The sequence below is a fragment of the Tachypleus tridentatus genome, chromosome 12 (assembly GCF_004210375.1).
Source record: "Tachypleus tridentatus isolate NWPU-2018 chromosome 12, ASM421037v1, whole genome shotgun sequence".
NCBI classification, from domain to species: domain Eukaryota; kingdom Metazoa; phylum Arthropoda; class Merostomata; order Xiphosura; family Limulidae; genus Tachypleus; species Tachypleus tridentatus.
This window is the reverse complement of record NC_134836.1, coordinates 32,034,236-32,048,766: the sequence shown is the minus strand read 5'-3', so window position 1 is coordinate 32,048,766 and position 14,531 is coordinate 32,034,236. Positions and strand designations below refer to the sequence as shown.

Here is a 14,531-nt window from a genome sequence, read left to right as displayed (position 1 = left end):
TTGTAGTAATGCTTTGATTTTACAAACCCAATATATGAATTTAAATAAAAAGTAACAATTACAATTACAACTGATTGTCTTTGTTACTATATTTTAATCTATATGTTTTTCAATAACTGTAGTTAATTATAAAACGGAGTCTTTTTCCCTTAACAAATTTATTAATCACTAGCTACAGTATCCGTCTCCTGAACTGAAGTTATGTAAATTCATAATTAATGAAAGGTTATTTTCGGGCATCAAAAGTTCCTTCCCTTATATGTAATTGTAAAAAAAACGCCCATAAAAGCTGCAAAACACAAAATCTAGAACCGCAAGTTCGCATAGCTTTCCGCATGAACCTAACAAATCTATACACCAAATTTGTGGCCCAGCATAGCCAGGTGGTTAAGGCACTCGAACCGTAATCCAAGGGTCGCTGGTTCGAATCCCCGTCACACCAAACATGCTCGCCCTTTCAGCCGTGGGGACGTTATAATGTGACGGTCAATCCCACTATTCGTTAGTAAAAGAGTAGCCCAAGAGTTGACGGTTGGTGAGGATGACTAGCTGCCTTCCCTCTAGTTTTACACTGCTAAATTAGGGACGGCTAGCGTAGATAGCCCTCGCGTAGCTTTGCGCAAAATAAAAACAAAGCAAATGTGGTGAAGATCAATCAAGAGGGGTAGAAAATGGTGGTAAAAAGTGCAAAAAAAAGTCCCTAAAACAACAAATGCAAATCTGAGAATGTGTATGTATCTCCTCAAGGATTCAATGACATACGAGGTCTGTTCAAAAAATACGCGGACTGACGTCATAAAACAAAATGCACTTTATTTAGAAGTTACAGGTCTGGGACCCCTTCAAAGTACTCTCCTTCCCAACGCACACACTTATCCCAATGGTGTTTCCACTTGTTGAAACAGTCGTGGTACGCTTCTTTTGTAATGTCCTCTAGCTCCTTCGTCGCATTTGCCTTCATCTCGGGAATCGTCTCAAATCTTCTTCCTTTCAAGGATCTTTTGAGTTTGGGGAACAAGAAAAAATCACAAGGAGCAAGGTCAGGTGAGTAGGGGGGTGGGGAAGAACAGTGATCGAGTGTTTGGCCAAAAACTCACGAGTTCTGAGGGCTGAATTTCGCAGCAACGCGCTGCACCTTCAATTTTTCGGTCAAAATATCGTAACAAGATCCAACTGATATCCCACATTCTTCAGCAAGCTTCCTGACAGTCAGACGTCGATTTGCCCGCACCAGGGTGTTGATTTTGTCGACGTGTGGGGCGTCAGTTGACGTGGAAGGACGTCCAGGATGCTCATCATCTTTAATGGACTGTCGACCATCCTTGAAACGTTCATGCCACTTTAAACATGCCGTACGCTTCATAGCAACATCACCGTAAGCCGTGTTAAGCATAGCAAAAGTTTCAGTCGCAGATTTTCCAAGTTTAACACAAAATTTCACAGCAAGTCGTTGCTCCTTCAGGTCATTCATTCTGAAATCCACCAAATAAAAAAATCGCACTTCACTTAAAACCGCGTAGCTAATACACAAATGAAGATACCTGCAATCGGGAAATGGCGTCGTAATCAGCTGATCTGTGCAAACCAAGCGACACCAAGCGGATTCCCCTGGAACCAACTGGAGCCGCGCAATTCAAACAGTCCGCGTATTTTTTGAACAGCCCTCGTACTTATACAGAGGGGCACACAGAGACAAAAACTTACCGGATACGTGTAAAAACATTTCGTGATGTCTGCCTCCTGAAACTGTCTTACAGGTTCTCCAGAAGACGATTTAGTATACGGAACAGCCGTCACCTCTATATCACATCTTCCTTCACGGCCTTGAGCAAACTCAGTTATTTCAGTCATGAAGAAATGGTAAATTTCTGATAAAATCAAAAGGATATGATTACATCATCACTAGGATGTGTAATGACTGCATATCATTATACCAAAATTCCACGATGTATAAACCAAGTAACTTCATGCATGTAATAATTTCGTTTTCTTTTAGTATTTGAAAAAAAAAAAGCGATTCTCTGTTTCGAGAAACACAAGAGTAACACGGTTAAATAACTATGATATAATCATGTAACTGCTTTCATATCAATCAAGTATAGTCATAAAATAAAGAGGTGCAACCATAATGACGTCAAAGGGTTCAGGTGAAATGTATTAAAATTATAATTTTTTCATATTCGTGAACACGTAAAATATTCATATTATCTTTTAAGTTAAATGTTAAACTAAAACCAGAATTTAAAATATCTTGTCGCTGAATGGTTTCGTTTGTTGTTTTTATAAGCATATTCCACACGACAACAAGTTTACCAGCCGTGTGTAGTTCTGAATTGATAGACTAGATGAAAGCCAACTTATTAAAAGTTCTTCCAACTTTTGCCACTACTATAACGCACCAAGACTCCAACTGCATGAGCGCGTTTTTACTGCAATATTCAGTGAGCCATAACCATCCAGATGTGCTAACCCCTGGTCTTGCCCTAATCACCAACACTATTAGCAAGCCTTTTACGTGTAAATAATGCATTAGTTACTGTTAAGTAGACAAGGTCAGGTATTCTTTGATAGATTGTTTAGGCAAAGTATCCATGATAAGTTCACTGGAATGGGAAGCAACTGCCTCTTGTAAAAAACAACCAACCAACAAAAATACAAGTGTAGAGAACGACGTTTCGAAACTCTTTGGTCATGAACCTGAAGTTTTCTACGCTTGTGCTTTTAGCCACGACATGCCTTCCAATGGAATTTCTCCATTTTCTCTGTCCCAAGTACAAACGTTTAGTCTCATCTGTTGGCCGATTTGAGATCTAATTGCAGTTTGGAATTCAGGAGGTCAAACTTTTTCGAACCCAGGGTCTTACAGATTACTCTTACTCTAATTCTGCCTCAAAGAATTCCAAGTGTTGCAGCCACTGATTATTCCCCCTCTTGTTTCTAACAGAGGAATTGTCGATTATTCCAGTATACACATCAAGGCCGGGTATGTTTTGCATGATATAATTTACACAGTTGGATTCTTGAGGTGCATGCGCTCTAGCTTTTGTAAGTTTATTTTCTAAAATTATGTCCCAAAGTTAAATATTTATTTCTACTATTCTACCAATAAAGAATGCCTTAAACATTTTGATAATACAGAAGTTATGTTGCCATACTGAATGTTAGTGTGATCAGATGCAGTTCATTAATAATTAATATAATGCCAATAGTAATAGAAGGAAGAGAAGCTACTTTCACAAATTTTTTTTTCTGAGGTTCTAGTTATTAATTTGAATCTAATATTAATATTAAATGTAATTTACTAATCATTCACAATAGCAACATCTGGTTAAGTCTTGCAAAGGTGCCGTTTTCCATTAAAAGAAAACTGTTAACACGAAAGAAAGAACATGGATACTTAATATTTTTTACCAAGTTAAGTATACTTGAACATGTCCTAGATGATTGTAACGTAGCCGTCGATTTCATTTTTAGAGCTAATGATTCACAGATCCAAAAAAGAAATAATAATAAAGCAGAGAAAACTAAGGCCATGGGATTAATTGTGTAAGATAAGCAAGTGGGGCACTACTAGTCTTATACAATGTTATTGTTATTTGGTGTTTTTAAATGTAGAATAATGTGAGAAAGGTAAGGTGTACGATGATTAAAAACTGCTCTCGTGCTATCTAACCTCAGCAAAACTAGATTATAATTATTATATATAGATAGTGTTTGTCTGTCTCTTTGAACGCCGCGTACGTTGACAAGGAAGCAAAACAATGCACAAAGATGTTAACCAAAAACTTTTTGAACATAGAAAAATCAAATTTAAAAACAAAATCCAAAACAAGGGCAAGTGCTCATCATAGGTGTGTTGAACTGGTAAAAATATGTGAAAAGACGTTTATTGAATTTCTCTTACCAAACTCGTGTGAGACCTCATGTAAACTTCACTAAAAGAAAAATAACCTTGTTATATTAAAGTAACCCAAAATAGACAAACTTTATATTGTAACAAAATACAATACGGAAGTTTAAAAATTAAGCAAAATATTAACACGCACAGTTAATAAGAGAATATGGCTTAAAACACTAAACACAATCTCATTAACAAAGGCAACTGCATATTCTACATCTTATATTTGTTCAGTGCAATACAAGTGCTATGGCTTGGCAGAACTAAGCAATTTCCCAATTCACTGACAGAGAATATAGCCATCCATCTGAAAATCTCAGAGCTATTTTTCCCTCTAAAATACACAACCAACTACAAATTAGTGGAACCATGTATATTGCACATGATAGAAGAGAAAATCGAGTCGTTTCTGAAAGATTATACATTATATATTAATTAAGGGGGAAACTAAAGCATGAAACATGGTACAATCTTACATCATACATTTTATATTAATTAAGGGGGAAACTAAAGCATGAAACATAGTACAATCTTACATCATACATTTTATATTAATTAAGGGGGAAACTAAAGCATGAAACATAGTACAATCTTACATCATACATTTTATATTAATTAAGGGGGAAACTAAAGCATGAAACAATCTTATATCATACATTTTCTCTTTTTCTTTCACGCCATCATTGATTATAAAGTTATTAAAAACAAATCAAACTTTATTCATGTACCGCTCAAGAAACAGAAATAATTCAATATCACCCCTTAATTGCCGAACAACACAAACAAACACGAAAAGAAAAATAATTTTACTAAAACAATAGCAATAAAGTAACAGTTTACAAAGCTCACTCACCCTTAGTGACAGAACAATCTCACACACAATGTCTGACCAAAAAAGCAAAACAGAAATACATTTAAACAAATAAACATATGCGAAAATATAGTCATGTCATACATCATATAAAAATAAACTTACAATGACGTAGAAAAAATTCGTTTGCTACAAAATAGTAGATACTTATAATACCTAAAGCCCTTGAACATAATGCACTTAATAAAACTCTTTACAACTAAATCTTATTCTACACTCAACTTACAAACCAAAATAAAACACATATAAACTACTCTTGCAAAAAAGTTTAATACAAAGCAGAATTAAACAAATTTATACACTTTGGAAATGATAATTAAATATCTTAAATGTATATGAAAACCTGGAAGTTGCTAAGGAAGTAACTTTGTTTTGGTTTAAAGTTCGCCATAGCTACAGCAACGCTATCTGCGTTAGCTGTCTCAAACTTAACAGACTATTGGAAAGTTAGTTAGTCATCATCACCCACCCCAACAGCAAATAACTAGATTGAGCGTCACATTTCAGCACTCCCACAAATGAAAAGGAGAGCATATTTGGTGGAACAGGAATATAAACCTACGACCCGTAAATTGCGAGTATACTAACCACCAGGCTATGCCAAACCAAGGGTAGTTGGAGTTGTATACCTATACGAGCCTAAAGAGCAAATCCTCCAGGGCAAATATGCATTTTCATTGTGCCATAATGCCCTTGTAAGTAATCTCATGTTTTCAGAAAAGCCACAAAAGTCTTTGCCCCATTATCTCAGAGATGAAACACTTCCTCTTCTAACCGCATTGGTAACTATCTGCATTTCAGCGGTTACTCTTCCTTGTTTTGATATTGTAACTATTTCTTTTACCACCAGAGTACTTTCTTTTGGCTGCGGCAGTTTAAAATTACTATCTGTATTTTACTTCAGTTGGAAAGCTTTAACCCTGTCTCCAAACCATAAGAGAGGGACTGCTTCTGATGATGTTAAAGTGCATACCCTAACAGAAATGGTTTAGTCTGCCTCATCAAATAATTATAGTATCAGGGTGATGGTAGTAGCTCCTACTAGTTAGATTGTTGTCATCGGAGTGTGGTCAGAATCAAGCAGAAGCTTTTCTTCTTTGATGATTTCTTCCTGAGACATTGTTCAAGGGCATTCTTGCTGGGGCAGACAATGTATGGTTCCATCATACTCAGGCACAGATGATGTGATGTTCTGTTCACAAAATGAAACACCCTCTAATACTGTTTATTAAAATTACTTCTCCTGGATAATTTCACCTGAAATGTTTTTCCAAACACGAGTAAAATAGAGGTGAAAGTATATTTTCCTGTAATGTGGCATGAACCTAAATGTTGCCACTATATCTTCCCATGAAATTTAACCTTCTAAATGTCTCGGTATGAAAACTGACACATTCTCACAACCACTTTTGACTTCCTAACTTGAGTTATTAATATTCTGACCAAAATCCCACATTCTCTTTCAAAGACTAGCTTCTGGTTGTGTTCTCAGTTATTGATTAATTTTGTGCTGGATAACAAATGAGTGACTTTGGGTAATTTCATGTATGAATACAGTTTGTTTGTTTGCTTGTTTGTTTTTAATTTCGCACAAAGATACTCGAGGGCTATCTCTGCTAGTGTCCCTAATTTAGCAGTGTAAGACTAGAGGGAAGGCAGCTAGTCATCACCATCCACCGCCAACTCTTGGGCTACTCTTTTACCAACGAATAGTGGGATTGACCGTCACATTATAACGCCCCCACGGCTGGGAGGGCGAGCATGTTTGGCGCGACGGCGATGCGAACCCACGACCCTCAGATTACGAGTCGCACGCCTTAACACGCTTGGCCATGCCGGGCCTATATGAATACAGACTCTCAAACATATAAAATAACAAACGTACATTACCATAGACGTATTTTTCCAGCTTTCACATACTATAATAGCCTTTGACTGATTACCATAGTAATTTAAGTGAGCGACTTTCCTAAACTACTTATCTGTAATTAGGTAATGTGACGCCATTTCTAAATGGTGAAGGTCGGCAGTGTTTTACCAACTTTACGAAATAAATATAAGGCTACATTTCCTATCACAAGACTGGTTATTTATTCGATTGATCCCTTGTACATCAGTATACTTTCGAATAAATTAGCTCTAAAGTGGATGCCATAGTATACAGCACAATATTCTATAGTCCACCAACTAATCGCTGTCAGGCTACTAAATGTTTAAACAAATTGATTAATTTATGTTAGTTGGCATCATAATAAAATAAATTTTGGTTACTTCAGTGAAATAAGACATTTCATTGAAATTCATAGTCACTTCACCAACTGTAGAGAACATACCATCACACGTAGAGGGCTCGTACACAGTTAAGTTCAAATAAGAGAGACTTTCTTTTGTACCTCCCAATACTTATTTACGAGAACTAACACCATCCTGAAAAAGGAAAGTAGTTTTTGCAAAATTTTGACTACCATTTCCCGATGATAAATCACCTAATTAAAAATCAAGAGTTGCACAGCTTTTTCATTAGTTGATTTCTTTATCAACAAATGTCTTCGCTTTGGCTTACTGATGGTATTACCAAACTGTCATACTGGTAAACATCCGACTAAACCATTCATTCCTCGGCCAGCAAGGATAACAACACTCTTTAAGTTATTAGTTCCTTTATCAAACAACTATCTCAGCTATGGTACTTAACTGAAAATTCATTTAAGAACGTTCACATACATTGTTTTCATAAAGTATTACCTAACAAGAAAGAAAACAATGGGTTATACTTCTTCTGAGTCACTGATCGTACAACCAAATAACCATCCTAGTTATCACACTCAATTGGTACTCATAAAATATAGTATATCCATACTGCCAAACACCACTTGGAAAGAGAATCCAAAAGCTCTTTCACACATTTGTTTCTCAACTAAACAATTATATTAGTGTAATCTAAAGACAGCGGGTACGGGTATTAAAGTTTAATCAAAATAAAATACAGAACGTTTCGACCTTGCTAAGTCATCTTCTTGTCAACAGAAAGTTTGCAACTGACCGTTGTTGGGCATATGTCTTGGGGATGATTGTGTGAACGGGTACAAGATTGTAGGGGCGTTGCAATTAGATGTTAGATTATTAATATAGGTATCAAGGTATTTCTTTGTAATGGTTCAATTTGCGTTTGAGTTCTTGTGAGCGGGGCTTCTTTCATTTTACATTTCTTTGTATTTGTTTCCCTACTTAGTATATTCGTGTTTTCTGTCATTATGTTGTTCTTATTTAATTTGCAGCGTTCAAGAACGGGCAAATGTGTTTTTGCGTTCTTTGAATCTGGTTTCCATTTTTCTGCTTTTCTCCGATATAGAAGTCGTGACAGTTGTTGCATTGTATTTTATAAACAATGTTGATGTTATGAACGACAATGTAGTTTTTAAAAAGTATGGATTTTAGTTCTGTGCCTGGTTTTTGAATAAATTTAGTATTTACTGGAATGTTTTGTTCTGTTGTTTTTTTTCCAAATGATGGTTATTTTATTTCTAATATCGGGAATATATGGTTTGCAACAGTGTAAAGTTTTATATATTTTTAAATTATCATTGTTTGTTTGTTGTTGACAGTGTTGTTGGTCTAGATACGTGTGTATAATTTTTCAAAGGTTTTTGAAGGAATTTGTTGATGAAGTGTTGTTTTATTTCTTTGATTTCATCATTACTTTTATTCGGTTTCTTAACATATTGAGTTTTTGTTTAGTTGCATGTACTGAGTTCTATGGAATGTATGGTCCAGCATGGGTTATTTTTCTGTGAATTTCTGTTTTGAATTGTCTATCGATTCTTGTGATCTTGAGGTTGAAAAATGTTATTTGGTTAGTTTTCCCGTGTTCACATGTGAAGTTAATGTTCGAGTATATGGACATAAGTGATTGAAAAAAAAAGCGTGTTCTGTAGATGTGAATCCAGCAATGTTATCGTCAACATCCCTGTACCAGAATAAAGATGGGTGTAAGGCTTCTTATCTCCTTCAAAATAGGCAGTTTCGTAACAGCAATGACCAAATAGCAGGACATCAACACATACACCAGGTATTACTCTCATTGCAGCCCTTTAAGTGTAAGCTCCATTAGTCTGAGAACTGCACAGGGTAAATAGCATGATTTGAAACTTCAACAAACCACATTTGGTTCTAAAGACAGTTTTAACCCTGTTATCATTATCTGAGGACATGCCAAGAATGATAAATCATTATACAATTTATCTACACATTTATCTGTTTAGGGAAATGAAAAACCATCAGAGCATATCGTGATGTTTATCTTACATAAATGAAAATAGAACCTATGTGTGAAAATTTTCTCTGAAAATCACCACTGGAGATTACCAGAACACTATATGATTCATTTTAACATCTCCTATACCTCTGTATTTTAACGTCTGCTGTATCTCTATGCTGTGTATATCCTCAAGGCTTAAGGAAGCCTGCATGGCTACTATTTAATAGGATTTTCACTGCTTGTTTACTTGTATTAGCAGTTGACTGTAGCTCTACCAAACAAATGTCCAACCTCATAAACATATCAACGTAAGTAGCCTACAGGTCACTAACATTTTATCATTGTGTTGAGTCTGAATTGCTACACAATCATCAGTAGCGACCTAAGAGATGTTGGTAGCAAAGTATTTGCTTTTGGAAAGGTTGAAAAAATATATTATTACAGCTTGCTGATCTAATCATTTCATTGGAAAGCTGAATTGGTGATCACTCATAATTGTGAAACAACATCAATACTTCATCACTCGAGACAGATCACTATCTGTACTATTGCTGTCTGCTTTCCACAGAGAAAACAGTCTGTTTAGCTAAAGCATCACATTACTTGGTGCTAATACACTCAATCACGTCCATAATACACACGGATGCCTCTGCAAGATACACAACTGATCTTTGTTCCTGGGTCGGTTCTTTCTGGGACTGGACAGATATTATGCTTAAATCAGTTCACCTGTCGGACAAACAAAGCTATCAGAACTTCTGCTGTAGCTCCTTCATTCTTAAAGATACCAATACAAAAACGAGGTCTGAAATGTTGCCCTTATTCTATAGTTCATGTGGCCTAACCAAAGTTGGAGACATACCACTTTATTTGCGCTTAGAATACTAACATTTGTTCTTTAAATTCGTACGATTCTCGAGTGTAAGAATCAACAATACATGTTTTACGAAACAGAATATCTTCGAATATTGTTGAGGTTTCTAGAATCTCACGTAATGAGTATAAAAGCTAGCTATTGCAAGACGCGGGGAGACAGTTATAGAATATTGTTCGTCTTTTTCAGTCAGTATACTATAAGCTTCAGAAGCTATAATTATAATTAACACTTAGTAATCGGAAAACTATATAGACACTTGACCACGAACTTTTACAGATTTCGAATATCAAAAATTGTTTAACTTCAGATAATTAACTTTGAATGTTAGCATTTCTGCAAGGATATTAGATATTATCGTCGGTAAGAATTTCCGTGTGCTTCTATACAGGTAGCCGTCAAGAGAAGTGTACACGTGTATTGACGTACAGTTACTTCGCTCTACGCGAGCGTCAATAATAAAAAATCAGTTCCAGACCAGATATAAGACTCAGTATTGTTTGTGTATTTGTAAAACTTTTATATAAACGATTATTTATAATAACAGTTATTATAAACCGTGTTGTTATTATTTTAAAATATATGTGTTAAGAAAGAAAATTGTATATAAATCTTGTTGGTAAAGATCGCAAATTTGATAAATATAGACATTCAATTAACTTCTATGTTAAAATTAAAATTTTCGGGTACTTGAAACCGTAAGATGTAAAGTACGTAATATAATAAATAAGAGACTCGTCCAAAATACTTTATAGCAAAGCTCCATGAAAGCTATCTGCGCTAGCCGTCTCTATTTTAGCAGTGTAAGGCTCGAGGGAAGGCAGCTAGTCATCACCACCCACCGCCAACTCTTGGGCCACTCTTTTACCAACGAATAGTGGGATTGACCGTAACATTATAACTCCCCATAAGGTTACTCTGAACGTACTGCTACAATGGATTACTATTATATCACAATTGAAAATATTTTTATTAGTAGAAATTCTTATGGATAATGTTTCCGTATTTACAAGTGAACTACAAATAATGGATACATAGATGTACAACTAAAAATATATTTACTAATTTTTATAATGATTTTAATAATAAATTTTCAATTATGCAAAGCTCCTTACTTACAAGTCTTTATTTTATCAATAGTGACCTTGAATAATTAATTCGTACTCTAAAATAAAATTTTTGTTTTTTTTTAAATTCAATACGCTGAGACTATAAAAACCAACTTCAAGAAATTAGGCTTATCTCAGCTTTCCCGCGATGTTCTTGATTCAATCTTCGACAATTTAAAAGTTTTCTTACTTTCATTTTCATGTTTTAAAGATCGTTATAAGAGTGGTGGTTGCAAATTTTGTAATGTAGAAATTTTGGGTGGTTCCATTTTTATTTAAAAAAACTTAAATAGCTTTAAGGATAACTACTTTCATACATCTGGCCGTGGACAGCAAAGGGTAGTGGAATATGTTTTGGAATGTCGCGAAAACCTACACGAGGGCTATCTGCGCTAGCCATCCCTAATTTACCAGTGAAAGACCAGAGGGAAGGCAGCTAGTCATCACCACCCACCGCCAACTCTTGGGCTACACTTTTTCCCACGAATAATGGGATTGACTGTCATGTTATAACGCCGCCACGGCTGAAAAGGCGAACATGTTTGGTGCGACTGGGATTCGAACCCGAGACCGTTAGATTACGAGTCGAACGCCTTAACCCACTTGGCCAAGAGAAGTAGGAGGTGATTCGTTGTTGGTTTAATCAATCATTCTTGTTTTGATTTGTCATAATGGTCTCAGTTTTTAAATTTCGTCCTTTTGGATTTGACTTGAAAGATGGGATAACCCCAACGCTATTTGGGGTGGATGGGTGAGGAATGCTATTACCATTTCATAAATTCTGCAAGTAATACAACTACTAATCAAAAATTTTAATTCCACTTTTTCGAGTTTTCGTCTGATTTAACTTGTTTTATACTATTCTGAATGCAATAGTTATTTTTGTTTAGTATTACTAGTTTTTATCACCTCTAATTCCTTTCCGAGAACTAAACGTCCTTTCAATAAGAAACCCATTAACGGTAATACTCCAAATAAAATACCCTATATTACCGAGTTGTTATTGTTGTTGCTTTTAATGTTTGACAACCATTTATACATCAGAATTTCTTACGAATCCACGATGTTATTGCTCCTTATAATGTGGAAATCTCAAACAAAAATATCGTTCATATTGTCATTACTTTTACTACTTAATGCTAAGTCTTTTATCAAATAATTGAATATAAATTCGCGATTTCATCTAACTTAGTTTTTATTATGAGTGTTTTAGCACTAACTGACAAAAACATAAAAGTTAGTAAACATAATGCAATACATAAGCCATACCAATAATAAATGGTATGACAAAAAGTTAGAAAGTTAAAATGTCTAAAGTACTTTCAAGGATGCTATTGGCCTAGCTTAATAAGTTACAAGCATACCTGACGCGCTATGGATAAAAAAAATAGTTACTTTCTGGTACCTCTATGCTTGTACTGAAGTGCTATTCATCCAATTACGTTTGCAATCCTAAGTCACATTACATGATGAATAATAATCATGGACGGTTATCTAACCATGAACTCAACAAACACAGTTTTCTCACTCCACAAAGAAAATGACGAAACGCATTCCGGTGAGCACGCGTATAATAGTCGCTTTCCCACATACTCATGTGATCAGAGCACGTGACTTGCTCACTTAGACTGTAAACAAACTTCGTCGTACAGCTACAAGCTGAATGTTTTCAAGGTACGTTACCCTATTGGTTATTAATTTATATATCGTTTTTGTTTTTGTTTTTTATATTGTAATTCTTTAGTTTACGCTGTTACTATTATTATTCATGTCGGATGAGTCTCCTCTTTTTATGTTAACGTATTACTATTTCAATAACCGGAAATCTGAATTTAGTAGTAAATTAATTATTAATTTGTATTAAATTTATTTTCCACCAAGATTAGTACACACAATTTCCTTTTTAAATACAAATATATTTTAACACATAAACATAAAAACAATACAATTTATAATAACGGTTATTACTAATACTTTTTACAGATGATGCTTTATATACAACAGTCTTACAAATGTACAGACAATACTGTCTGGTCCAGAACTAAATATTTTATAGTTTGTCCAAGTTCACGATGAACAAATCAGTTCTGAGTTGATAGTGCTGCACACCGCTTGATCTAACGAGTGTTTTTTTGTGTATGTTTTTTATAGCAAAGCCACGTCGGCTATCTGCGGTGTCCACCGAGGGGAATTGAACCCCTGATTTTTGTGTTGTAAATCCGAAGACTTACCGCTGACCCAGCGGATTGATCGAACGAAATTTTTTTTGAATAGCCTCAAATTAGTTAAAGTTCACTTCTTATCGAAGATGTTTAATGCCCTTATAGAAATAATAACGCCCGAATTCATTGAAGTTGAACTGTGTATAATGTTCGAAATCTATAACGTTTCTAATCAAATTCTGTAGTTTTTCGATTAACAGACGTTAATCAGAATTATAGCTTCCTAGGTCTACAGCGTAATGATTGTAGCTGTTCAATAATACTCTACTCCCGTTTCTCGGCTAACCGTTTTTTATAAGGATCATGAGAGTTGGTAGATATTTCGACAATGTTCTCGCGCGCTTTCATCAAACAACTATTATTGATTTTTACATTAACGAACGTTCTACAAATTTCAAGGACAAGTGGGACTTGCGTAATACACAGTCATGAATATATGTTTGTTTTGAATTTCGCGCAAAGTTACTCGAGGGCTATTTGCGCTTGAATAAAAGAAAAGAAAACTGTACAGAAACAGGTGTAGGTATTAAAATAAACGTACAAGAGTAAATTTGTTAAAATGAATAAAAATAAGAAACACATATCTAAAAATAAGTTACTTCTTTTTAATAACAGTTTGGACAGTCACTAAATATTGCAAATTCTTTGCAGTGGCGTAGGAAGGAGTTCAAAGAGAAGGTGCCTGGCTATACATACAGATTTTATCAGTATAAAGAACTGGTAAAAATAGTTCCCTAGCTGCCAAAGAAAGCTCAATCTAAGGGAGTCTTGGGGAATGCAACGGAGAAAACTAAGATATGTAGCAACTGTAAATTATGTTATTAAGTCAATTATGTAAAAGTGGGGGCGCTACAACACCCCCGGTTCTAAACTGCTTGCTTTGAAACGAGCATTATTACCTCCAAATTTATACAAATATGTATCGCTAGTTTCGGCTTTACAACTTAAGCGAACATTTACTACTTTTCTTTCGCGTACGCGTTTTTTATTATATAATATGGCTAGTCAGACTCGTTGTATCTTCTACATAACATCTTTTTAAGTGGGGCTTGAGCATGACCAAGTGATTAAAGTACCCGAGCTGTAAATCTATCAAAGCAACACATTGTACACATATTTCTTATTTTCCTAATTTTTTCAATATCATGTTTTGTAATTGTCTTCCATTCCTGCAGTACAAAACCATTCACATACTGCTATAGGTCAAACATCAGGTATCACTTTTGTTGACAATTTCTTGCTTGAATTTATCCTGATCACTGGTTACATCCCCACAGTAAATCTCTTTAGTGTTCAACA

General features: G+C 35.0%; 1 protein-coding gene across 4 annotated transcripts in view; it reads right to left on the bottom strand.

The window, feature by feature from the left end:
* LOC143235508 (uncharacterized) overlaps positions 1–12,600 on the bottom strand; it is a 58,787-nt gene extending 46,187 nt beyond the window's left edge. Inside the window, exons 1-2 of one of the 4 annotated variants that reach the window (XM_076473714.1) lie at positions 12,375–12,600; positions 1,705–1,868 (exon numbers count right to left, since the gene is read on the bottom strand). In XM_076473714.1, the coding sequence (XP_076329829.1) occupies positions 1,705–1,851 (147 nt within the window). In that variant the 5' untranslated portion in view covers positions 1,852–1,868; positions 12,375–12,600. The remainder of the gene's footprint in view (positions 1–1,704; positions 1,869–12,374) is intronic. The other 3 variants (XM_076473713.1, XM_076473715.1, XM_076473716.1) reach the window with 3 other exon arrangements.
* Positions 12,601–14,531: the final 1,931 nt, after the last annotated feature.